This window comes from Meleagris gallopavo, chromosome 23 (assembly GCF_905368555.1).
Source record: "Meleagris gallopavo chromosome 23, MGAL_WU_HG_1.1, whole genome shotgun sequence".
Classification (NCBI taxonomy): domain Eukaryota; kingdom Metazoa; phylum Chordata; class Aves; order Galliformes; family Phasianidae; genus Meleagris; species Meleagris gallopavo.
In genome coordinates, this window is record NC_139426.1 from 6,534,421 (window position 1) to 6,558,831 (window position 24,411).

General features: G+C 64.1%; 1 protein-coding gene across 1 annotated transcript; it reads left to right on the top strand.

Moving 5' to 3' along the window:
- Positions 1-66: 66 nt before the first annotated feature.
- On the top strand, positions 67-24,409 carry HSPG2 (heparan sulfate proteoglycan 2). The gene is made up of 74 exons (XM_085242097.1): positions 67-212; positions 2,204-2,345; positions 2,419-2,502; positions 2,809-2,918; positions 2,996-3,054; positions 3,581-3,741; positions 3,900-4,244; positions 4,315-4,434; positions 4,500-4,631; positions 4,731-4,875; positions 5,055-5,206; positions 5,291-5,437; positions 5,507-5,670; positions 5,745-5,921; positions 6,008-6,204; positions 6,278-6,425; positions 6,498-6,625; positions 6,705-6,791; positions 6,878-6,936; positions 7,004-7,071; positions 7,219-7,359; positions 7,551-7,727; positions 7,795-7,974; positions 8,051-8,169; positions 8,248-8,359; positions 8,429-8,542; positions 8,631-8,758; positions 8,841-8,918; positions 9,000-9,049; positions 9,136-9,224; positions 9,301-9,441; positions 9,523-9,714; positions 10,437-10,529; positions 10,598-10,678; positions 10,832-11,062; positions 11,144-11,257; positions 11,349-11,476; positions 11,542-11,628; positions 12,558-12,789; positions 12,988-13,093; positions 13,170-13,270; positions 13,737-13,917; positions 14,086-14,145; positions 14,304-14,426; positions 14,508-14,648; positions 14,736-14,878; positions 14,961-15,096; positions 15,200-15,345; positions 15,423-15,561; positions 15,646-15,806; positions 15,961-16,099; positions 16,232-16,383; positions 16,521-16,674; positions 17,015-17,166; positions 17,661-17,799; positions 17,884-18,035; positions 18,122-18,260; positions 18,335-18,486; positions 18,586-18,724; positions 18,805-18,956; positions 19,046-19,184; positions 19,272-19,423; positions 19,500-19,638; positions 19,727-19,870; positions 19,944-20,078; positions 20,648-20,829; positions 20,906-21,098; positions 21,176-21,355; positions 22,246-22,506; positions 22,580-22,763; positions 22,844-22,941; positions 23,726-23,992; positions 24,072-24,184; positions 24,267-24,409. The coding sequence occupies exons 1-73, from the start codon at positions 165-167 to the stop codon at positions 24,143-24,145; spliced, it is 10,215 nt and encodes a 3,404-aa protein (XP_085098223.1). The 5' UTR covers positions 67-164; the 3' UTR covers positions 24,146-24,184; positions 24,267-24,409.
- Positions 24,410-24,411: the final 2 nt, after the last annotated feature.

The following is a 24,411-nucleotide window of genomic DNA, read 5'->3' on the forward strand; positions in this document are numbered from 1 at the left end:
GTACGGCCGGGTGTCCCCACGCGGCCCCGGCTCTCTGACCCCACGCCCCCATCCCGCTCCCCGTTCCCCCGTGGGCGCGTTTCCCGGCGGCCCCGCCCAGAGGCACAGCGCGGCGGGGCGGAGCGGGGCCGGGGCGCGGAGCGGGGCCGGAGCGGAGCGGGGCGATGGGGCGGCCGGTGCCCGCGGCGCTGCTGCTGCTCGCGGCTCTCGGAGTGAGTCTGGGGGCGGCACCGGGAGGGGGGGGGCACCGGGCCGTGTCCCGTCCAGTGGTTGGAGTCCGGGTTGAGGTGGGGGGGGGAATGGAGTCCCGCGTGGGCCGGGAGCGGCGCGGTCCCGGAGAGGAGGTGGGGTCCCCGCGGGGTCCCGTCCCGTTTAGGAATGGGGGTCTCGCGTCGTCCCCACGTGACCCCGCGGGGGAGGGGGGTCTCGCTACTTTTGGGGCGCTGCCCCCTCCCTTAAGTCGCACCCGCTCTATATTTACCGGGTGACGGAGGAATGCAAAAATAGCCCTCCCGAAATACGCCCTGGGGGCGCTGTGGGGGGGTCCCGTCTGGTGGGGGGGGGCGTGAAGGCGCTTTGGTACCCCCCCCGTGCCTGTGTGTGTTGGGGGGGAGCTGTGGGGCTGGGACTGTGCCCGGGGCGGAGAACAGAGCTCCTTTCTGCTCGGGGCCATGCTGGCACGGCCCCCCCCCGTGAGGATGGGGGGGGACACACGGGGGGGTCCGTTCATATGGCCAAAGAAGGCCCGGACGGGCCGCGCGGGGCGGGGGGGCCCGAATCGGGATAAATTAGGCAATGCCGAGCAGGGAGGAATGCGCCCCCCCCTTGCCCCCCCCCCCACTCCGTTACCCCCCCGTGTCCCCGGCCGAGCGCTCCCACCCGCAGCTGTTTCGCCCCCATATCGCGGGGGGGGCAAGGGGGGGTCACGCAGCTGTTGGCCCGCCAGGGGGGTCCCGTCCAGCTGTGCCCCCCCCCCCCTCGGTCCTCGGGAGGAAGCGGGGCGGGCGGGCGGGGGGGGAACACCACCTCTTGGCCTTGGGGAAACAATGGGGCGGGGGGGGGGCGGCTATTAATAATCCCCCCCCCCCCCGGTTATTATTCCCGGCCCCTCCGGGCCCGGCCTTCCTGTGCTGCGTCACCCCCCGCTTCCTCCTCTTCCTCGCCGGGCGTCGAGAGCCCGGCTGGGGGCGGCGGGGGGGGGGGGCCTCCCCGCTTCGGGGCGTCGAGCGGAGCCGCACGTGGCGCCGGCGGACGTGACAGCGGGGTGGTGCTTCCTCCTCTTCCTCCTCTCCCGCTCCCCCAGGCCCGGCCGCGGCTCCGGGCAGGACTGTGGGACGGCAGATGGAAAATGTGAGCGGCGGTGTCCGGCCGGGCGTGAGCCCGACCCGCTTCCGGAAACCCGAGAGGGGACACGGCCCCCCACCCCCCCCTCCGCGCCCTGCTGGCGTCTGGACCCGCCGCCGGACAGCTGGGGTGGGGCGGGGGTGGGGGGTTGGGGGGGGAGCGGCTCCCACCCGTGGGGGCAGAGCGGCCACAGTTGTGTGCGCGCCGATGAGGGCAGAGCCCCGGGCCGGTGCGTGCACGGGGAGCAGCAGCAGGGCGCCCACAGCTCAGCACATGCACAGCACGGCCTCGTGCCTCAGTTTCCCCGGCTGCAGCCCTCCCCACCCAACAGCATCCCCCCCCCACTGCCGGGTTATTTTGGGGCGCCGCTGTCTGTGCCGTGCAGAGGAGTGGGGGGGCCATTCGCACCCATTGTATGGGTAAATCTCCCCCCACCCCACCCGGGCCCCGTGCAGAGTGCCCGCTTAATCCACCCGCTCTTGTTTGCACAGCAAAGTGCTGCCCCGACGGATTCCTCCCGGCCAGCCTGCGGGGGGGTCCGGCCCTCGCTGCCCCCGGCGCCGCGCTGGGTGCCGCTGCTCGTGCAACGTGATGGCACGCTGCAGTGCACACGCACACACACACACACACACACACGATGTGCTGTGTGCAGCCCTGCGTGGCGGTGCCGGGTGCAGGAATGCGGTGGTGGGCGGCGAGCGGAGCCGGGGGGGCGATGAGCTCATCCCTCCACCCTGCACACACACACACAGCCCCCCTCCATCACCCGCTGTGACCGCAGCACACAGCTATGCGGCCCGGCCGGCAGCGGGGGGAGCCCGGCGACGTGGCCCTGCGGTGATGGCTGTGACCCCCCCAGGTGTGCTGGGCCGCCGGGGTCCCGGCCGAGAGCTCCTTCCCCGAGGACACAGTGGCCGACCATGTGGGCAGCACGTGGCGCCGGCGCTACTACGCACAGCTCTCCGATGATGAGGACCTGCTGGCGGATGAAGCGTCTGCAGGTAATGCAGCACTGGGTGGCACCTGAGGGGGGGATGTGTGTCCTCCAGCTGCTCACCGTGTCCCTTTTTGCAGATGGCAGCGGGGAGCTCGGCAGTGGCGACGTGGCTCTGGTGGCCGGGGGGCCCCCGGTGCCTGGCGTGGCGTTGGCACCCACCGGTAAGGGGACGCCGCCGGGTGGCACCGCCAGGTGACATCGCCACACTGCTCTGCGCTCACGCTCTGTCTGTTCTCCGCTTTCCTTCCTCCTCTCCTCCTCTTCCTTCTCCCCTCGGCGGCAGCAGCCGTGCCCCCCCCGGCGGGCATGGTGGTGGCCGAGCCCGAGGATGACCCCCCGATCAGTAAGTGGCACTCTTAGGACTCTCACTCTTTCCTGTGGCAGCAGGGGGGCTGGTGCTGGGGGTGCCAAAAGGTGGTGTTTTAGGGGTGCCGACACCCTCCCCCTTTCCTGCACTCCCCCCGCAGTTTATTTCCGGGCACTGGTGAACTTCACCCACAGCATCGACTTCAGCCCCCGCCTGGAGGACCCCACCTCAGAGGAGTTCCATGAGGTGTCCCAGGCTGTGGTGGACACGGTGAGGGGTTGGGGGGCTGTGGGGTTGGGGGGCATTCAGGTGGGCACGCCGTGACCCCGTATCTCTTCCCAAATCAGCTGGAGTCAGAGTATTACAAGATCCCTGGGGAGCAGATGGTCAGCGTGGTGTTCATCAAGTGAGTGGGTCATAGGGGGGGCTTGGGGGAGGGGGAAGGTTTGGGAAATATTTGGGGTGCAGGGCGGTCTGGGGACTGGGATGCTTGGGAGGAGCGGGGGATGTTTGGGGATGAATGGGGAGGTTTGGGGTACTGGGGGAGTGGAGGAGGGATGGGGATGTTTGGGGGGCAGAGAAGGACGGGGTGATGGGGAGTCTGGGTGCAGGGATATTTGGGGGGATGGTAAAATCGGGGATGGTGGGGGGCTTGGGGTGCAGGGGTGGTTGGGGAAGGATGGGGAGTTTTGGGATGCAGGGGAGTTTTGTCGGTATGCTGTGGTTGGGGTTTGAGGTGTTTTGGGGGACAGGGAGGTATGGGGGGATGGGGTGGTTTGGGGGAACGGGGTGGTTTGGGAAGGATGCAAAGTTTCAGGGTGCAGGGGAGGTTTGGGGGCTCTGGGATGTTGGGGGATATGGGGATATAGGGGACACGGGGCACTTTGGGGGGTTGCAGGGGCCCTGGGGCGGTGCTGACCCTGTGCCCACAGGGAGCTGGAGGGCAGCGTGTTTGTGGAGTTGGATGTGGGCTCCGAGGGCAATGGGGACGAGGCGCAGATTGGCGCCGTTCTGCGCAGCGTGGTGACCGCCGGCTCCATCGCCTCCTACGTCACCTCACCCGTTGGCTTCCAGTTCCGGCGCCTGGGGGCTGGTGAGCGGGGGGGTGGGCTGGGGACCCCCATAACCTCGCCGCAGGGCGCGGCGTGCCAGCGCGCCTCGAGCCCCTCTTTGTCACCGATGCCCTACGGTGGCTGCGCATCACCTGAACTTTGGGGACCCCCTGTCCCAACCACTGCTCTCCCCCTGCAGTGACCCCCCAGCTGCGCCCCTGCAGCCCCCTGGAGTTCTCCTGCGGCAGCGGTGAATGCATCGCCCGCGAGTACCGCTGCGACCGCCGGCCTGACTGCCACGATGCGTCAGACGAGCAGGGCTGTGCCGAGCCCTCCCCCAGCACCGTGATTACCAGCACGGCGCGCCCCGCCGTCACCACCCGCCCGGCACTCACCACCTCCACCGGCACCCGCCGCCCCCCACCGCCGCCCCACGGCTGCCGCCCTGCTGAGACCCCCTGTGCCGACGGGCGCTGCGTGCCCCGCGATTACCTGTGCGACGGTGAGCGCGACTGCGCCGATGGCAGCGATGAGGAGGGCTGCGGTGAGTGGCCGGGGAGCGGGGATGGCGGCGGTGGCCCTGCGGGCGCTGACTCCCCTTTTCCCCCCCCCAGGCACCCCGTCGCCCTGTGAGCCCAACGAGTTCAAGTGCCGCAATGGGCACTGCGCCCTGAAGCTGTGGCGCTGCGATGGGGACAACGACTGCGGGGACGGCTCGGATGAGACCGGCTGCCGTGAGTGTGGCGCGGGGCGTGGGGACACGCGGCACGGCGCTGCCTGACGGCCGATGTCCCCACAGCCACCAAGGTGCCCGGCATGCCCTGCCGCCCCGACCAGTTCAGCTGCGTGGTCAGCGGTGCCTGCATCCCCGCCAGCTACCATTGCGACGAGGAGCCCGACTGCCCCGACCGCTCCGACGAGGTCGGCTGCAGTAAGTGGCACCTGGGGACACGGGCACTGCAGCGCGGCACGGTGCTGGGTGGGGCTGACACAGGTCTCCCCGCTGGGGCTGACTCACGTGCCCCCGCAGTGCCGCCGCAGGTGGTGACGCCGCCGCAGGAGTCGGTGCGGGCAGTGCCGGGGCAGACGGTGAGCTTCACCTGCGTGGCCACCGGTGTGCCCACCCCCATCATCACCTGGCGCCTCAACTGGGGCAGCATCCCCGCCAGCCGCAGGTGGGTGGATGCCGGGGGCGGGGCTTTGGCTGGGTGTGGCCCGCAGTGGGAGGAGCTTTGTCGGGGGGGGGGGCTTCTGCTGGGGGCGGGGTTGGAGCACGCAGTGCTGGAGGGGTGCGGGGTTTGGGGACGTGCTGGTGCCACGTGCTGGGCGTGCGGTGCACTGACCTGCTGTGCAGGGTGTCCATCGTGAGCGAGGGCGGGCAGGGCACGCTGACCATCCGGGACGTGAAGGAAGCCGACCAGGGCGCCTACACCTGCGAGGCCATCAACACCCGTGGCATGGTCTTTGGCATCCCAGACAGCGTCCTCACCGTCACCCCGCGCCCCGGTGAGCGTCCCCGGCTGCTGCCACTGCCCCATCCCATCCCACCCCATCCCTGAGCCCTCACCCGCATCCCACCCTTTCCTGCAGGTCCCTGCCCTGAAGGCCACTTCCAGGTGACGGGCACGTCCCGCTGCCTGCCCTGCTTCTGCTTCGGCGTCACCTCCTCCTGCCACGCCACCGCCCGCCACCGCCACCGCATTCAGCTGAGCTTCGATCGCCCCGATGACTTCAAGGGTGAGTGATGGGGATGGCGGGGAGGGGCACGGGGTCTGGGGATGTGCAGAGCTGAGTTTCTTCCCGCAGGTGTCAATGTGACGGTGCCATCGGCCCCATCCGTGCCGGCCCTGTCAGCCACCCAGCTGCACGTGGACGTGGCCACCGAGGAGTTCCAGCTGCTGGACCTGTCCCGACGCTTCCTGGCCCTCGATGCCTTCTGGGCATTGCCAGCCCAATTCCTGGGTGACAAGGTGACCGCTATGGGACAGCAGTGGGGCTGGGGGACATCCCATTGCCACCGCTGACCCCATTCTTCTGCTGCCAGGTGGATGCCTATGGGGGAGCACTGAGCTATGGCGTGCGCTACCGGCTGGGCCGAGGGCCCCCCGAGCCAGCCCCCCGCCCCGATGTGCTGCTGCAGGGCCACGGCCGCCAACTCCGGGCCCATGCCAGGGCCACCCAGCCCGATGTCCTCAACCGCCGCCGCATCCCCTTCACTGAGGTGGGTGTACTGGGGATAGGTGCTAACCGTTACCAGTGGTCACAGGTGGCACTGCTTGGTGACATCGCTGTCACCACCCCCGGCAGGACAACTGGGAAGATGAGACAGGTGCGCCAGTGAGCCGGGAGCTGCTGCTGATGGTGTTGCAGAGTCTGGAAGGCATCTTGGTGCGGGCGGTGTATGATGGGCGCATGGCCAGCGTGGGGCTCAGCGACGTGGCCATGGATGTCACTGGCCCCAGGGACACTGGCTTGGAACCCGCTGGGGATGTTGAGGAGTGCAGGTGACTGGCAAAGCAGTGCTCCCACCAGTTGTGGCACCTCTGCAGTGCCACCGTCACACCACTCTGTCCTCAGGTGCCCTGTGGGCTACACGGGGCTGTCGTGCCAGCGGTGTGCTGCCAACTTCGAGAGGGTGCCGCAGGGCCCCTACCTGGGGACGTGCTCCGGCTGCAGCTGCCACGGCCACTCCAGCACCTGCGACCAGGTCTACGGGCATTGCCTGGTGAGGATGGGGATGTGGGGGACAGCAGCTTGACTGTGGGACAGTGCTGCTAAGCCCTGTGCCGCCCCCCAGAACTGCCAGCACAACACCGAGGGTCCCCAGTGTGAGAAGTGCAAACCTGGCTTCTTTGGTGATGCCACACAGGGCACGGCCACTGCCTGCCGCCCCTGCCCCTGCCCCTACACGGAGCCGGCTCGCAGGTGGGTGCCGCCCTGGGAGTCCTGGCGCCACATCCTGGTCCTGTGTCTCCATCCCCACATCACCGTCCTCTCACTGTAGGTTCTCTGAATCGTGCTTCCTGGACACAGATGGCCAGGCCACCTGTGACGCCTGTGCCCCTGGCTATGCTGGTCGCCGCTGTGAGAGGTGGGTGTGCAGGGTGGGGGCAAAGCGCCATCTGTGACCGAGTGTCTCCCCCCCGGCTTCCTCCCACCAGCCCGTGTTCCCCACAGGTGTGCCCCGGGCTATGAGGGAAACCCCATCCAGCCTGGCGGCAAGTGCACCCGCATCGGTGAGTGTCCCTCACGTCCCTTCCATCCCCACTGGTTCTGCCCGCTCTCACCCTCCTCTCACCACAGGCCAGGAGCTCATCAAATGTGACGCACGTGGAGGCAAGGACGCGGTGGGTGGCACGTGCCGCTGCAAGGTGGGTGTCTGCCAGCCCCAGCCCCGCGGCACCCGATCCTGACTCCCATTGGACCCGCTCTATTTCCCCCTGCACCCAGTCCGGTCCCCTGCGGTTTTCCCCATCGCCAATGCCACCAGTTTCCCAATCCCCACCCCCCTCCCGCAGCCCAACGTGACGGGGCGGCAGTGTGATGAGTGCGCCGTGGGGACCTTCCACCTGAGTGATGCCAACCCCGATGGCTGCCTCAAGTGCTTCTGCATGGGCGTCTCACGGCAGTGCGCTAGCTCCTCCTGGAGCCGCGATCAGGTAGGCGGTGTTGTGCCGTGTTGTGCCATGTTGTGCCGTGCCATCGTGCGCCTGCTGTGCTGCACTGTGTTGTGCCATGCCACATTGTGCAGTGCCACATTGTTCCACGCTGTGTTGCACTGTGCCGTGCTATGTGTGCCATGCTGTACCCCAACATGGGTGCCCATGGCCCCGTCCCCCCACTGCTGCAGGTCCGTGTCACCTCTGAGGAGGTGGCACCGCTGCACCTGGCCAACCTGGCGGGTACGAGGACAGCAATCAAGGGCTCGCGCTTTGCTGCCCCGGGGGAACTCATCTTCTCAGACTTCCACACGCTGCCTCGTGACGTCTACTTCTGGGTGCTGCCCTCATCCTTCACTGGAGACAAGGTGCCGCAGCACGGACAGGGGGAATGCTGGGTGCCCCCGAGCCCGGCTGAGCCCTGTCCCTGTGCAGGTGACGTCGTACGGGGGTGAGCTGAAGTACACGGTGACACACCACGCACCGGCGGGTGCCCAGCCACTGCAGCACCAGCCCGATGTCCTGCTGCAAGGCAACGGGATCTCCCTCAAGTACTTCTCCAATACCAGCCCCACGCTCGGTGTCCCCACCACCATCACCGTGCCCTTCCGTGAGGTGAGAGCCGATGTCCCCCTGGGGTGGGTGTGGGGACTCCGAGGATGTGTTGGTCACCACGGGGCTGTGCCAGCAGCACGCCTGGCGCAGAGCAGATGGGCGCGATGCCACCCGGGAGCACCTCCTGATGGCCCTGGCCAACATCGACGTCCTCATGATCCGCGCGTCGTACTCAGAGCAGCCGACAGAGAGCAGGTAGTGGGGCAGGTGACCCTGCCTGGGGACGGGGGGCGTGCAGGAAGGGCGGTGGGAACGTCTTGTCTCGCCCTGCAGGCTGTCCGATGTCCGTCTGGATGTGGCTGTGCCCCATGCCACTGGCCGGCCGCCGGCACTGGAGGTGGAAGACTGCACCTGCCCCCCCGGCTACCGCGGCCCCTCGTGCCAGGTGAGCTCCCCACCTTCCCCACGGCCCTGGGACGCAGCTGGTGGCCAACACCCGTTCCTGTCCCTGTAGGACTGCGACGTGGGCTACTCACGCAGCACCAGCGGGCTCTACCTGGGCACCTGTGAGCGCTGTCAGTGCCATGGGCATGCCACTGAATGCCACCCTGAGACCGGCGAGTGCCAGGTGAGCACGTGCTGTTGTGGGGATGGTGCGGGGGACACAGTGGGGACCCTTCTGTTGTGCCAGCATCATCCTTTCCCCACGATACCAGGGTTGCCGGGACCACACGGAGGGTGCTCAGTGTGACAAGTGCCAGCCTGGCTACTACGGCGATGCCACCCGCGGGACCCCAGGCGACTGCCGCCCCTGCCCGTGCCATGGTCCCCGTACTGACAGCCAGTAGGTGCTCTCCAGCCCCCTTTGTATCCCCAAGGCTGTCAGCTGGGACTTACCCATCACCCTGTCCCCCTGTCCCATGCAGGAGCTGCTTTGAAGACACAGACGGGCAGCCCACATGCGGCGCCTGTCCTCCAGGACACACCGGGCGGCTCTGTGAGAGGTGCAGGGGATGGTGGTGGCAAGGAGGTGCATGGGGGTATTGAGGATCCCTCTCACTGCCTTATTTCTTCCTTCCTCAAAGGTGCTTGTCTGGCTACGTGGGGGACCCACTGCGGGGAGAGCTGTGCCGTGGTGAGCCTTGGGGAGGGGAATGCGCGGTGTCCCCGTGCTGATGCTGGGAACCCTTGTTAACTTCTTTCCCACCCTGCCACCCCCAGAGCCAGGAGCTGCTGGTGGCCAGTGCCAGTGTGACATGCGGGGCAGCACCAGTGAGCGGTGTGATGCCAGTGGGCTGTGCCAGTGCAAGGTGAGCCACATCCCCGTGCTGCACCCTGTCCCCGTACTGGGATGGGGACGACAGCGTCACCTGCCCCATCCCACAGGCCAATGTGGAAGGCCCACACTGTGCCACCTGCCGCCCCCACCACTTCCACCTGAGTGCCGAAAACCCAGCAGGCTGCCAGCCCTGCTTCTGCATGGGCATCGTGCAGCACTGCACCAGCACCTCCTACACCCGCGACACGGTGAGTCCCCCATCTGCACGGGCCCCGCAGGTCCCTGCCATCACCCGGTGTCCCCGAGGCACTCAGCCACCCGTCCCACAGGTGCGAACTCCATTTGCTGCTGGGAGCTGGCAGGGCTTTGCGCTGGTGAACCGGCAGCGCAGCACCCGCGTGGCCACCGGCTTCAGCGTGGAGATGGGCACCCAGGGGCCTCAGCTCACCTATGGGCGCTTTGGGGAGTTGTCCCCCGAGTCCTACTACTGGCAGCTGCCCCAGCCCTACCTGGGCGACAAGGTAACGGCTTGTGGGCATCCCCTCCCCGGGGCTGGTGGGGACCTCTGGCCCCAGCTGCTCAGCTGTGGTGAGGACTCCCAGTGCCTCCTCCTCTCTCCTTCGTTTTCTCTTCTTTCTTTCTTCTTCTTCCATTTTCACTTTCTCTTCTTCTTTTGCTCTTTTCTCTACCCTTTTTTTTCTTCTCCATTATCTTTTCCATTTTTTCCTTTTCTATTGCTTTTTCTCTTCCTTTCCTCTTCCTCTTTTCTTTCTAATTTACTTTCCTGTTTTCTGACTTTTTTCTATTCTTCTGATTCTCTTGTTTCCTTTTTCATTTTCCTTTTTTTGTTTCTTCCTCCTTCCTTTCCCCTTCTTTCCTTTCTCATTTTTCTTTTCTCCTTCTTTCTTCATTCTCCTTCCTTTCTTCTTTCTTTTTTTTTTGTTTGTCCTTCCTTTTTTTCCCTTTTCCCCCTATTTATTTCCCTTTTCCCCTTTTTTCTCTTTTCCTCCTTTCCCCCCTTTTTCCTTTCTCCTTGTTTTCTTATTCCTTTATCTTTTCACTTTTTCCTTCCCCTTTCCACGTCCTCTTTCCCTTCCCTTCCTTTTCCCCGTCTCCCTTCCCATCCCCCACCTCCCCACATCCTTTTCCCACTGGCAGCCCCTTTCCCCCCCCCTGCCTGCTGCCCTGAGCGGGGGCCCACACACCAGCCCCCCCAGTTCCCACCACCTCTATCCCACCACAGGTGGGCTCCTACGGCGGGCGGCTCCGCTACACCCTGACCTACACCCCAGGGGGCCGTGGAGGTCCCCTGCCTGATGCCGACATCCAGATCACGGTCAGTAGATGATTACAGGGGGGGGGTTGTTTGGCAGTGGGATGTGCTGACCCCCCCTTCACCCACAGGGCAACGACATCACACTGGTGGCCTACCAGCCCGAGCTGCCGCCCCGCACGCCGCGTGCCTTCGAGATCATTTTCCGGGAGGTAGGAAGATTGAGCTCAGTTGCTCCTCATGCTCCAGAGCGGTGCGCCGAGGCGATGCCCCTCTGACATCACCCCCTGACACCACCACCCCCTGACACCCCCTGACACCACCACCCCCTGACACCCCCTGACACCACCACCCCCTGCCCGCAGCACCACTGGCAGCGGCCGGACGGACAGCCGGCCACGCGGGAGCACCTGATGATGGCACTGGCTGACCTTGACGAGATCCTCATCCGTGCCACCTACGCCAGCAGCACGGCCTGGGCCGCCATCGCCGCCCTCAGCATGGACACAGCCGTGCCTCCCCGGCCCGGCCTGCCCCCGGCACCAGAGGTGGAGGAGTGCCGGTGCCCGCCGGGCTATCGGGGCCTGTCCTGCCAGGTGAGCCGGGCCTGCGAGGCCTGCTGGCCCGGTGCCCCGTACGTGGCCATGGCGCTGACCCTGCCTTCCTCTGCCCCGCAGGACTGTGCCCCCGGCTACACGCGCACCGGGGGCGGCCTGTACCTGGGGCACTGCGAGCTGTGCGAGTGCAACGGCCACTCCGACAGCTGCCATCCCGAGAGCGGCCTCTGCTCCGTGAGTTGGGCGGGCTGCTGGTGGCACGCAGCGCTTCGGGGTGCTGGGGGCACCTCCCAGCGCCGTCCCTCCGCTGCTGTGTGCCCCACAGGGCTGCCTGCACAACACGGCGGGGGATTTCTGCGATCAGTGTGCGCCTGGCTTCTACGGGGATGCCACCGCTGGCACGCCTGAGGACTGCCAGCCCTGCGCCTGCCCGCTGCTGCACCCGGAGAACCAGTGAGTGCTGGGGGCTGTGGGCACGGGGGGGGGGACGGCCCCATGCTGCCCTGCTGTCCCTGCAGGTTCTCAAGGACCTGTGAGAGCCTGGGAGGTGGCGGGTATCGCTGCACCGCCTGTGCGCCAGGATACACGGGGCAGTACTGCGAGCGGTGAGCACCCCGATATGCCCACCTCGATATGCCCACCCCGATATGCCCACCCCGATATGCCCACCCCGATATGCCCACCTCGATATGCCCACCCCGATATGCCCACCCCGATATGCCCACCTCGATATGCCCACCCCGATATGCCCACCCCGATATGCCCACCCCGATATGCCCACCTCGATATGCCCACCCCGATATGCCCACCCCGATATGCCCACCTCGATATGCCCACCCCTGTGTCCTCACCCACTCTGACATCTGCACCTCAGCGTACCTGCGTTGATGTGCTCACCTTTACGTCATCATCCCAATATTCCCACCCCAATAACCAACCTGGACGTCCCCACCCCCTGTCCACATCCTGATATCCTCACCTGATTGTCCTCACCACGATATGTTCACAATATATTCTATACTCATGCCCTCACCACATTTATCATTTCCACCCCCAAATCTCCATCCCCGTATCACGATCCACATAAAATCACCTCAATATCCCCATTCTGATGTCCCCCCCTATATTCTCATCCCTGCATCCCCACCTGAACATTCCCACTCCAATATCATTATCCCAATCCAATATTCCTCCTGTATCTCAACCCCAATATCTGCACTCCAACATCCACACCCCAGTAGCCCCATCTCAGTATCCCCACCCCAATGTGCACAATCTGTTGTTCCCATATCCTTGCCCCAACATCCTCACCTCGATTTCTCAACCCAATGTCATCAGCCTTTATCCCCTCTCCAGCCTCCTCACCCCAATATTGTCACATCCTCACCTGCGTATCTCTTACCCCGGTGCCTCCATCCTGATCTCCCTCCCCCATATCCTCACCCCAACATCCTCATCTAAGCATTGTCATATTCTCACCCTGATATCCCCATCCCAATATCATCCCCTAATCCTCTCCTCGTGTACCCCACAGGTGTGCTCCAGGCTACACAGGGGACCCCACTGTGCGGGGCCAGACCTGTATCCCGCTGGGCTCTCCATCCCTGCTTGCAGTCCGTGTCCACCCACCGCGCACGGCGGTGCCACAGGGCAGTGCGGTCACATTGCGGTGCCAGGCCAGTGGGGAGCCCCCCCTGTACTACCACTGGTCCCGGGAGGATGGGCGGCCCCTGCCCAGTAGTGCACAGAGCCGGCGGCAAGGCAAGGTCCTGGGATGGGGATGGGAGTGGAGGCAGTGATGGGGAGAAGGAATGGGACAGGAATAGGGTAGGAATGGGGTTGCATACAGTTGGAAACAGCCACAAGGGATTGAAGGGACAGGCACAAGGAATGGGGAAGGGGATGAGGACAAGACATAAGGATGGGGACATGGGAGTCTCACCCATCTCATGCCCCCAGGTGAGGAGCTGCACTTTGCCAACATCCAACCCTCTGAGGCCGGTGTCTATGTCTGCTCCTGCCGCAACCTGCAGCACAGCAACACCAGCCGTGCCGAGGTCATCGTCACCGGTAGGGCATGGTGGGTGGCGGCGCAGTGACCAGGGGTGAGGGTGGGGATGGGGCTCACCCTCTTGTCTGTGCACAGAGACCCCCAGCAAGCCCATCACCGTCACTGTGGAGGAGAAGAGGGTGCAGAGAGTGAAGCCTGGGGCTGATGTCACCTTCATCTGCACAGCTAAGAGCAAGGTGAGCAGGGAGCATGGGCAGCCCTGGGAGCTCAGTAGGTCTCAAAGGGGACCAGGGAACCCATGAGTGCTTTCTGGATCATTTGGGAAACATGGACACCCATGGGTGCTCTCTGGGTCTTTCAAGCCTCGTGGGTGCCCACATCACCATACAGCTACCCTTAGGCACCAACATGGCCACAGGAACACACAAACACCCTTGGGCACCTACCTGGACCTAGGCTTCAGGGACACCCTTGGGTGTCTACCAGATCATAAAGATCCTAGAGAAACCCTTACACCCCCACGCAGCAGTGTATGGCACACAGACACCTCTGGGTGTCCACCTGGGAGTGGAAACACATTTAGGTGCCCGTGTGGGTCCCCGTGGTGTCATGCAGGGCACACAGACACCCCTGGGTGCCCATCCAACCATGTGGGTCCTACAAGCACCCTTCAGTGCCTCCTCACTCCCTGTCCTCCCCCAGTCCCCTGCCTACACCCTGGTGTGGACACGGCAGAACCACGGGACGCTGCCATCACGCGCCATGGATTTCAACGGCATCCTCACCATCCGCAATGTGCAGCCTGAGGACGCCGGTGTCTACGTATGCACTGGCTCCAACATGCTGGACATGGACGAGGGCACAGCCACGCTCTATGTCCAGGGTGCGTTCCTCCTCCTCCCAAAGCCCTGAGGGGCACCTCCAAATGGGCAGGGGCTGAGCAGTGGGAGCCCCGAGTGTCCTTTTGGTGAAAGCTCCTTCTGGAAAAGCTGGAACCCAGACACTGGGGTGATGGGCCCCACCAAACTTAAATCTGACCCTCCCCTTGCAGCCCCTTCAAAGACCCAGATGTATTATGGACCTGTTGAGTTTATGGAGGGGCACAGACCGGGTAAGTCACCGCAGGGGGACCCGTTTGGGGCCACGCACACCCCCTGCCTGCTGCATGCCGGGCTCCACCGCTTACCCCACACCACGCCGTTGCTCTGCTTTGTGCCACCCCCCGGAGGGCACCAGCGCACCCTGAGCCCCCACCACGTGTCACCACAGCTGCCACTGCCACCGCCCCCACCGCCAGTGTGGAGCCGGCGCAGCTGAGCGTGGCACTGGGGCAGCCGGCCGAGTTCCGCTGCGTGGCCACCGGCAGCCCTACGCCCACCCTTGAGTGGCTCGGTAGGTGCTCACCACGCGTGGGGACGTGGGGACCGGGCTGAGGGATGCAGTGGGGGTGACGTGGTGCCCATGTCCTTGCAGGTGCGCTGCCACCACGAGCGGTTGTCCAGGGTGACACACTGCGGTTCAGTGCTGTCGAGCCCTCCGATGAGGGGCACTACGCATGCCGCGCACGCAGCAGCGCTGGGCAGGACATGGCACGGGGTTACCTTCGTGTGCAAGGTGAGCATTGCATCCCAATCCCCAGCGCCCTTTGATGTCCTTGATGTCCCCATCTTGGTGCTGGCATTGAAAGCATGCTGCCCACAGGTGCCGATGAGCCAAGGGTGCAGGTTAGCCCAGAGCGGACGGAGGTGCAGGAGGGCTCAACAGTGCGGCTGTACTGCCGTGTGTCGGGGTCACCCACTGCCACCATCTCCTGGGAGAAGCAGGGTGGCACTCTGCCGCCCCAGGTGAGCTGGCTGCAGTACCCAGCAGTGCTCTGGGATCTGGTGGCATGCCCCGGGCATCACTCACCCCATCCCCATGCTGCAGTCCCGCTCTGAGCGCACTGACATCGCCACGCTGCTCATTCCCTCCATCACTGTCGCTGACGGTGGCATCTACCTCTGTGTGGGCACCAGTGCTGCCGGCACGGCTCGCGCCAGCATCGAGGTGGTGGTGGTGCCAGGTAAGGGTTGGGAATGCCGCTTTGGGGATGCCTCAGGGTTTGGGGACAGTTTTGGGGTGCCCTGGGTGCCTGCTGGTCCTACAGCCCACCTTGATTCCTGTAGGAGCTGCACCACCTGTGCGCATTGAATCCTCATCACCTTCTGTGACTGAGGGACAGACCCTGGACCTGGACTGTGTGGTGGCAGGATCCGGCCATGTCACCGTCACCTGGTACAAGCGCGGTGGCTCCCTGCCTGCAGGCCACCAGGTAGGGCACAGGGAACAGAAGGCTGCCCCAAAAGCTGCCCTGTGCTCCATTTTCTGATACTGATGTGTCCCCACCAGGTATCAGGGTCCCGTCTCCGTGTCCCTCACGTCACCGTGGCTGATTCAGGCGAGTATGTGTGCCGGGCGAGCTCGGGGACCAGTGTCCGGGAGGCCTCTGTCATCGTCACCGTCGTGTCCAGTTCTGGTTTGTCCTATGGTGAGGCTGGGCTCTGCATTGCGGGTGGCCGTGGGTGGCCCAGGTGTCGTGTCATCATCCAGTCATCATTCCCTTCCCCTCCAGGACCACCGGCCTCAGGTGGCCAGGCTCCCGTCAGGATTGAGGCGTCCTCCTCCGCCGTGGCTGAAGGACAGACCCTGGACCTCAACTGTGTCATCGCCAGCCCCTCGCAGGCCACTGTCACCTGGTACAAGCGCGGCGGGACCCTGCCAGCCAGGCACCAGGTAGGGCATGTCAGAGAGTCTTTCTCTAAGGTGGGGAAGGCTGGGAATGATTCATGTCCTTTGCAAGCTCAGTTGTTACTGTGCAAGCCCAGGCGGCCCCATGGAAGCCCCAGCAGCCCCTTGCAAGCTCCTACGTCCCTCTGTCCCCCTGCAGGTGTCTGGCTCCCGGCTGCGGCTGCTGCAGGTGACAGCGGACGACTCAGGTGAGTACGTGTGCAGGGTGAGCAGCGGGGCCACCACCAAGGAAGCCAGCGTCATGGTGACAATCCAGCCCAGCGGGGCCGGCTCCTACCGTGAGTGGGGACTGGGGGTGGCACTGCCCACATTCTGTACCCATGTGCTGCAGCACCGAGACGGCTCTCGTGTGCTGCTGCCAGTGGGGATCAGCCATCGACACAATGTCACCCTCTTGTCTCTGTCCCCAGCCTCAGGCGGCACGACACCGCTGCGCATCGAGTCCTCATCCTCCACCGTTACTGAGGGACAGAGCCTGGACCTCAACTGTGTCATTGCCAACTCTGCACAAGCCACTGTCACCTGGTACAAGCGTGGCGGGTCCCTGCCGGCCAGGCACCAGGTAGGGGATGCAGAGGGGAGTGTCCTCAGAGTGCGATGGGTGGGTTTGACCCGTGGTCCCATGCAAGGCCAGGTGTCCCCATGCGAGCCCAAACAGCCCCACATGGAGTTCAGTGTCCCCCTGCCCCCTCCCCACAGGTGTCTGGCTCCCGGCTGCGGCTGCTGCAGGTGACAGCGGCCGACTCAGGCGAGTACGTGTGCAGGGTGAGCAGCGGGGCCACCACCAAGGAAGCCAGCGTCATGGTGACAATCCAGCCCAGCAGGGCCAGCTCCTACCGTGAGTGGGGACAGGGTAGGAACAGCGATGTTACCTGTGGGTGGGTGACACTCCCTGGAGCTGCCAACCAATGTGCGTACTCGTTCTGAGTTCACTGTTACTGGATCCCACCTAGTAACAGTTTTGGGGACAGCGCTGTAGGCACACCTGTAGGGGTGCAGAGCTGCCATGCAGCCATGGAGAAAGCACCCAGCAGGGAGGGATGGAGCTGAACGCCCGCTGTGTCCCTAGCAGCTGGGAGCATGGCACAGCTTCTGGGTCCTGCTTCTGGTGTCTTCCCAGGATCCTGATGCCCCTAGGTGGGACACGTGGTGGTGCACAATGCTGTCTCTAACTCTCCCATCTCGGTCCCCAGCCCCAGGTGGCACAACACCGCTGCGCATTGAGTCCTCATCCTCCACTGTCACCGAGGGACAGACCCTGGACCTCAACTGCGTCATCGCCAGCCCTGCACAAGCCACTGTCACCTGGTACAAGCGTGGCGGGTCCCTGCCGGCCAGGCACCAGGTAGGGGATGTAGAGGGGACTGTCCCTAAGATAGTGAAGGTTGGGGTTGATCTATGGCCCTGTGCAAGGCTATATGGTTATGTGCAAGCCTAGATGTCCCCAGGCAAACTCAAATGTCCCCATGCGAGCCCAGATGTCCTCAGGCAAAACCAGCCCTGTGCAAACTGGGTTGGTCCTGTCAAAGCAGAAATGGCATTTGTGCAAACCCAAATGGTCCCACATAATCTAAGGTGGCACCATCCAATGCCCCATGATCCCATGCAAGCCCAGTTGGCATCCAGGCAGTTTCAAGTGGCCATATGCATGCATTGTGCTGTGCAAGACCAAATGGCACTTGAGCAAGCCCAGATGGTCCCATACAAGCTCTCCTGGCTCCATGCAGGCCCAGATGTCTCCTTGCAAGGCAAAAGAGCCCCTGTGCAAACCTACAAATCCCGGTGCAAGTCCCAGCAGTCCCACGCTGGCTCCAGTAACCCCCTGTCCCCTCTCCACAGGTGTCTGGCTCCCGGCTGCGGCTGCTGCAGGTGACAGCGGCCGACTCAGGCGAGTACGTGTGCAGGGTGAGCAGCGGGGCCACCACCAAGGAAGCCAGCGTCATGGTGACAATCCAGCCCAGCGGGGCCGGCTCCTACCGTGAGTGGGGACTGGAAAGGGATGGGGATATGGGACCATGTACTACGTGTCCTCGTGGGGTGACTATGCTGCTCTCATCCCCAGCCTCTGGTGTCACGCCCCCGGTACGCATTGAGTCCTCGTCATCCTCTGTGTCTGAGGGACAGACTCTGGACCTTGACTGCATTGTAGCCAGCCAGGGCCAGGCCACCGTCACCTGGTACAAGCGTGGTGGGTCTCTGCCAGCCAAGCACCAGGTAGGTGGAAATGTCAGGGGAGCACTTTGAGGCAGAAAGAAGGGTTTTGGGGTGTCGAGGTGTTCATCTGATGTGTGTTCTCCCAGGTGTCGGGCACCCGCCTGCGCATCCCCCAGGTGTCAGCGGGCGATTCGGGCGAGTACGTGTGCCGGGTGACCACAGGCAGCGTCACACATGAGACATCCCTCATTGTCACCATCCAGACTGGTGCTGGCTCCTCATATGGTACTGGGAATGGGGACTGGGAGGGGACACAGGGGCGTGACTGAGGGGTGGCCGCTGACCCCTCTGCTCCCCAGCTGTGGGCGTCACGCCACCTGTGAGGATTGAGACTTCGTCCGCCTCCGTCACTGAGGGACAGACCCTGGACCTCAACTGCATGGTGGCCGGGCAGGGCCACCCCCAAGTCACCTGGTACCGGCGTGGCGGGGCTCTGCCCCCCAACAGCCAGGTAGGATGCAAGGGGCTGGTGTCACTTAGAGGGCTCAGCCCCACACCCTGTACTGTCGCTGCTCGCTGGCACTGACATGTCCCCGCCGCGTCCAAACAGGTGTCAGGCACCCACCTGCGCCTCGCCCAGGTGTCAGTGGCTGATTCGGGCGAGTATGTGTGCCGGGTCACCCTGGGGACTGCCACACAGGAGGCTTCTGTCATTGTCACCGTGCCCAGCAGTGCTGGCACCTACTACTGTGAGTGCGAGCTAGAGTGCAGCACTTGGGGACAGACATATGCCACCATGGTGCTGAATGCCCCCATTTCCTGTCCCCAGCCCCTGGAGCCTCCCAGCCTGTGCACATCGAGTCCTCGTCCTCTGCCATCGCCGAGGGACAGACCCTTGACCTCAACTGTGTGGTGACAGGATCTGGTCCCACTACTGTCACTTGGTACAAGCGTGGTGGCTCCCTGCCTGCCGGCCACCAGGTAGGGCATGGGGAATGGGGGGTCATCCCAAAATCCTGCTCTGTCCCCCACTCTCTGGTCCTGACATGTCCCCACTGTGTGCCCAACAGGTGTCAGGAACCCGCCTGCGCATACCTTGGGTGTCGGCGGCCGATTCGGGCGAATACGTGTGCCGGGTGACTACGGGAGGTGTCACACAGGAGACGTCCCTCGTTGTCACCATTGATGATGATGCCGGCCCCTCCCACTGTGAGTGCCACTCTGTGGATGGGGACATGGGGACCGTGCTGGTCCCTGGTGCTGGGAGGGACCTTACTCTTAATTCTGCCCGTGCAGCCTCCAGTGTCACGCCGCCTATCCGCATTGAGTCCTCAGCATCCTCCGTCACCGAGGGACAGACCCTGGACCTTGACTGCGTGGTCGCCGACCAGGGCCAGGCCACTTTCACCTGGTACAAGCGTGGCGGGTCCCTCCCAGCCAAGCACCAGGTAGGTGGGGAGGTGGCAGGGCAGAGGCTGGTGGCCCCGCATGTCCAGCTGATGCCACCCACTGCAATCCCCCCAGATGTCGGGGTCCCGCCTGAGGCTCTCACAGCTCTCCGTGGCCGACTCAGGCGAGTACGTGTGCCGGGCAGACTTGGGCAGCACCTCCCGTGAGGCCACTGTCGTTGTCACCGTCACCTCACGCGACAGCTCCAGCTACCGTGAGTGCAGCCACAAGGCAGAGAGGAGCACTGGTGTCAGGGGCAGCGCGGGTGACCTCGGTGGCTTCCCTGTCCCTTGTCCCTGCAGGCCTGCAGAGCCCCATCATCTCCATCGACCCGCACAGCATGGCTGTGGCCCCGGGTGAGGATGCCACCTTTAAGTGCCGCATCCATGATGGTGCTCGGCCCATCAACATCACCTGGCGGATGGGACCTGGCCAACACCTCCAAGGTACGGTGGTCCCTTGGGTGGCCCCAGCATGGTCCCCGCGGTGGCCCAGGTTCTGATCCTTCTCCTTGCCCAGACAATGTGAAGATCAGTGCCAATGGTTCTGTCATTTCCATCGCTGGTGCCCATGTGGGCAACCAGGGTGCGTACCACTGCGTGGCCTCCAACCGCTTTGGCGTTGCCAGCAGCGTTGTCAACCTCCTGGTGCAAGGTACAAGATGGCTGGGTGTCCCCATCTCTGTCCCCACTTTCTCCTCGTGCTCCACATGCTCTTAGGATGATGTGTCTCCATTCTTGTCCCCATATTGTTGTCCCCCGTATGCTTCTGGTGCCCCCAGGATGTTCGTGGTGTCTCCATCCCCATTCTGATGTCTTTATCCTTGTGCTGATGTCTTCTGTTTTGCTACAGGCACCCCTGGGCTGGTGGTGTCCCCATCCCCTTATGGCCTTGGTGCCTGAAGGGTGGTAGTGATCCTGTCCCTCTCCCTTTGGGATGTTCTCCAGATGCTTCTGGGGTGGTGGTGTCCTGATCCCTATACTGACATCCTTATCAAGCTTCTGGTGCCCCTGGGGTGGTGGTGTCTATGCCCCTATGCAGATATCCTCCAGGTGCTCCTGGGGTGCCTGTTCCTCCACCTGCATCCCTGTGATGTCCTCCACGTGCTCTAGCTGCCTCTAGAGTAGCAGTGTCCCCATGGCCATGATGGTGTCCTCCAGGCGCCTCTCAGGTGGCGATGTCCCCATGCCCATCCCCACACTGACACCTTCCCCATTCTCCAGGTGCCCCCACAGTGTCAGTGATGCCACCAGGCCCTGTGACGGTGAAGGAGGGCAAATCTCTCAGCCTGGAGTGCCTGGGCCGGGGTGAGCCACGGCCCCTGGTGCGCTGGAGCCGACTGGGCTCACGGCAGAAGGTGGAGCACCAGACACTGCTGCACATGGACAGCCAGGCCGTGCTGCAGGTGAGTGGGGCATCCCGCGCTGCTGTGTACTCCAGGATGTGTCAGGTGCTCATTACCCACTCTCTCCCCTTGCCAGTTCTCACCAGCCAAACCAGAGCATGCTGGGACCTACATCTGCACAGCACAGAGTGCTCTGGGTTCGGCACAAGCTCGCGTAGACGTCAGCGTGGAGACGGCACAGAGGCACCCTGGGGCCCCCAGGGTCACCGCACCGCCCACCATCACAGTGGTGGCTGGGGACACTGCCACGCTGCACTGCTCGGCCACAGGTACGGGGTGGGGACGGCCTCCATGGGCACCTGCCTGGACCCCCTGTCCCGGGTGACATGGGGTGACATGTCTGCAGGTGAGCCTGAGCCCAGGATCGAGTGGTCGAAGCTGCGGGCACCGCTGCCCTGGCAGCACCGCGTGGTGAATGGCACCCTGGTGATCCCCCGTGTGGCGCAGCAGGACTCGGGCCAGTACATCTGCAATGCCAGCAGCCCCGCCGGCTTCACCGAGGTCTTCGTCACCCTGGATGTGGAGAGTAAGGGGCTGTGGTCGGTGCAGCACGGGTCCGCCTCCGTCACCCGCTCACCCTTTGCTGCTCTTCCTCCGTCTGTCTGTCCATCCCTTCCAGATCTGCTCATGTCCTTCCCCTTCGCTTCTCACACTCCTCTCACGTAGATCCATCCTCACTTGTCCATCTCAGCATTCATTGTCTTCTCCAGTTCTTTATGGACACCTTCACCAATCCCTTCCCCCTCGATGTTTCCATTGCCTTGTCCATCTCTGCACTCATCATCTCACCATCTGTGCTCGCACTCCTCTCCATCCAGTGGCCACCTGTTTCTTGGCCATCCCAGCGCTCATCCCTGCATACAGCTCTTTCTGCTTCTACTCGCTCTCTTCCATCGCTCCACAACTCATCCATCCTGGCACTCAGCCGTGTGTACGTCCATCTCTGCTCACATCCGTATTTTCCTCGTGGATCCATCCTTTAACTCTCATCTGCGCAGTTCTCTCTTTTGCTGCTCGCTACTCCATCCGTTTTTCACCCAGCCATCGCTTATCCACCTCAGCTGACACTCTGTCCATCCCTTTGTCTTGGACATGTCTGTAACACGTCCATCCAAGCACTCATCCCCACACACATCTACCTTCCCCCTCATCCATTCCTTGGAGATCGCTCCACGTCTTGTCCTTCCCTGCTCTCTTTTCTCCATTCATCCCTTTCTCTCAGTTACATCCCTGCACCCATCCCTGCACACATCCACCTTCATCCACACCCCTCCATCCATTCCTTCCTCTCGGATTCATCCATCTCTCACCCACCCCAGCACTGCTCCATCTCCACCCCACCCACACCCTCCCGCTGACACTGACACCTTCATCCCCATCCTGTTCTCACAATGTGCCGACGGCTCCATCCCACAGCCCCGCCATACGCCACAAGCTTACCGGAGGACAGCGCGGTGCGCGCGGGCGACACGGTGCAGCTGCAGTGCCTGGCCCACGGCACCCCGCCACTGCTCTACACTTGGGACAAGCTCAACAGCAGCCTGTCCCCCCGTGCCGTGCCCCGTGCCGGCCTCCTGCGCATCAGCCCCGCGCTGCCCGCCGACGCCGGCACATACCGCTGCCTGGTCACCAACCGTGTGGGCAGAGCCGAGACCTTCGCCCGCGTCGCTGTACACGGTGAGTGCCGGGGTGCCCCGCACTGCACTGGGGCTGCCCGCCGTGCCCGGTGTCACCTTTACATCCCACGCAGGTGATGGTGCTGGTGACGGCGGCGGTCCCCTGGCCGTGCGGGTGACACCGGGGAGCCTGGTGAGAGGGGTGGGCAGCATGGCTGAGTTCGCCTGCAGCGCGTCGGACCCGCGGGCGCGCCTGGAGTGGCTGAAGGACGGCGGGGAGCTGCCCCCCCGGCACAGCGTGCGGGACGGGGTGCTGCGGTGAGGCAGGGCAGGGCGGTGTGGGGTGCGGGCAGTGCCCCATGGGTCCCACAACTGAGTGTGTGCCCTGTGTCCCGCAGGATCCCAGAGCTGACACAAGGGGCGCAGGGGGTGTACGTGTGCCGCGCCAGCGCTCCGGGTGGGCAGGCGGAGGACAGGGCCACGCTCGCTGTGCAGGGTAGGAGCACACTGACCTGACCCTGCAAACGGCAGCACCTCACTGCCCCGAGCCTCTGCTGCACCCACAGGCATCTGCTGACCCCAGCCCCATATACTCCAGTGCTCCTCATTCCCCCGAACATTACCCATGGGCACTTGCTGAGTCTGCCTGCTCTTGCCATGGGCTCCCTGGTACCCTCATCACCCCATGCCCCTGAGTACCATTGTTTTCTCCCTGTAGGCACCCCAGTCCCTCCCCATGCCCCTGGGCATTTTGATACCCCTTATTTTCCCCATGCCCTCAGATACCCTGGCATACCCACTTTCTCCCCATGCTCTGCAGCAGCCTGGTTCCCCGATTTCTGTATGCCTACAGGCACCACAGTATTCCTGTTTCTTCCCATGTCTATAGTCACCCCAACACTCACTTATTTCTTCCCATTCCCCTTAGTGCCCCGCTACCCTCTGATCTCTCTGATTGTTGCCCTCAGGCACCCTGGTGCTTCCCATCTCCTCCCATCCATGTGCACCTTGGTACCCCTCGTCTCTCCCTTGGACATCTATCGGCACCCCAATGCTCCCTGTTTCTCCCCATGCACTTTGGTACCCCCCCTATTTCCCCATATTCATGGGTACCCCAGAACCCCTCATCTCCCTGTACCCATGGACACTGTTTCTTCCCACCTCTCCCCATGGGCACCCTGGTACCCCCAGTCCCTCACTTTGCTGGTTGCCTCCCCAGATCCTACAGTGCCTCCCCTTGCCCAGGGTGCCCCCAAGATCATCCAGTGCCCCCCTCCGAGCTCTGCCCAGGGCCCTGATTAACATCCGGACGGCGGTGCAGACGGTGCTGGCAGGCACAGAGGTGGAGTCGGACTGCGTAGGGCTGGGCGGACCACAACCCCACGTCACCTGGAGCAAAGTAGGGGGCCGGATCCGCCCGGGGGTGCTGGTTCGTGCCGGCACCCTGACCATCGAGCGGGTGGAGCGGGCGGACGCGGGGCAGTACCGCTGCACTGCTACCAATTCTGTGGGCACCGTGCAGTCCCACGTCATCCTTCACGTGCAGGGTGAGTGCAGATGGGGACTTGGTGTGGGGAGGGTGTCCCCAACCCCCACATGAGGGGTGACGGCTCTGTCTGTCCGCAGCTGCCCCACACATCGCCGGGCAGCCAGAGGTGAAGGAGGTGTCGGTGGGCTCGGCAGCCGTCCTGCCCTGCTAGGCATCGGGCTTCCCCGAGCCTGAGATCAGCTGGAGCAAGGTGAGCAGGGATGCGGGGACACGAGGCTATGGGAAGGCAGGGATGGGCGCCCTATGGGTGCTGATCCCTGATGTCCTCACAGCTGGAGGGGGAGCTGCCGGAAGGTGCGCGGGTGGAGGGCACGGCTCTGATGCTGCCAGCCGTGCGCCTTGAGGATGCTGGTGTCTATGCCTGGGCGGCTAGCAATCGCGGTGGCGATGAGACAGCCTTCTACGTGCTTAACCCGC

What these genes read in the sequence shown, in the direction of transcription:
- HSPG2 (XM_085242097.1), top strand. Translation starts at nt 165, where the DNA reads ATGGGGCGGCCGGTGCCCGCGGCGCTGCTGCTGCTCGCGGCTCTCGGA. An exon ending in GAGCAGCCGACAGAGAGCAG is followed by an intron (nt 8,170 to 8,247) that starts GTAGTGGGGCAG and finishes CTCGCCCTGCAG; the next exon opens with GCTGTCCGATGTCCGTCTGG. An exon ending in AGCCCTACCTGGGCGACAAG is followed by an intron (nt 9,715 to 10,436) that starts GTAACGGCTTGT and finishes ATCCCACCACAG; the next exon opens with GTGGGCTCCTACGGCGGGCG.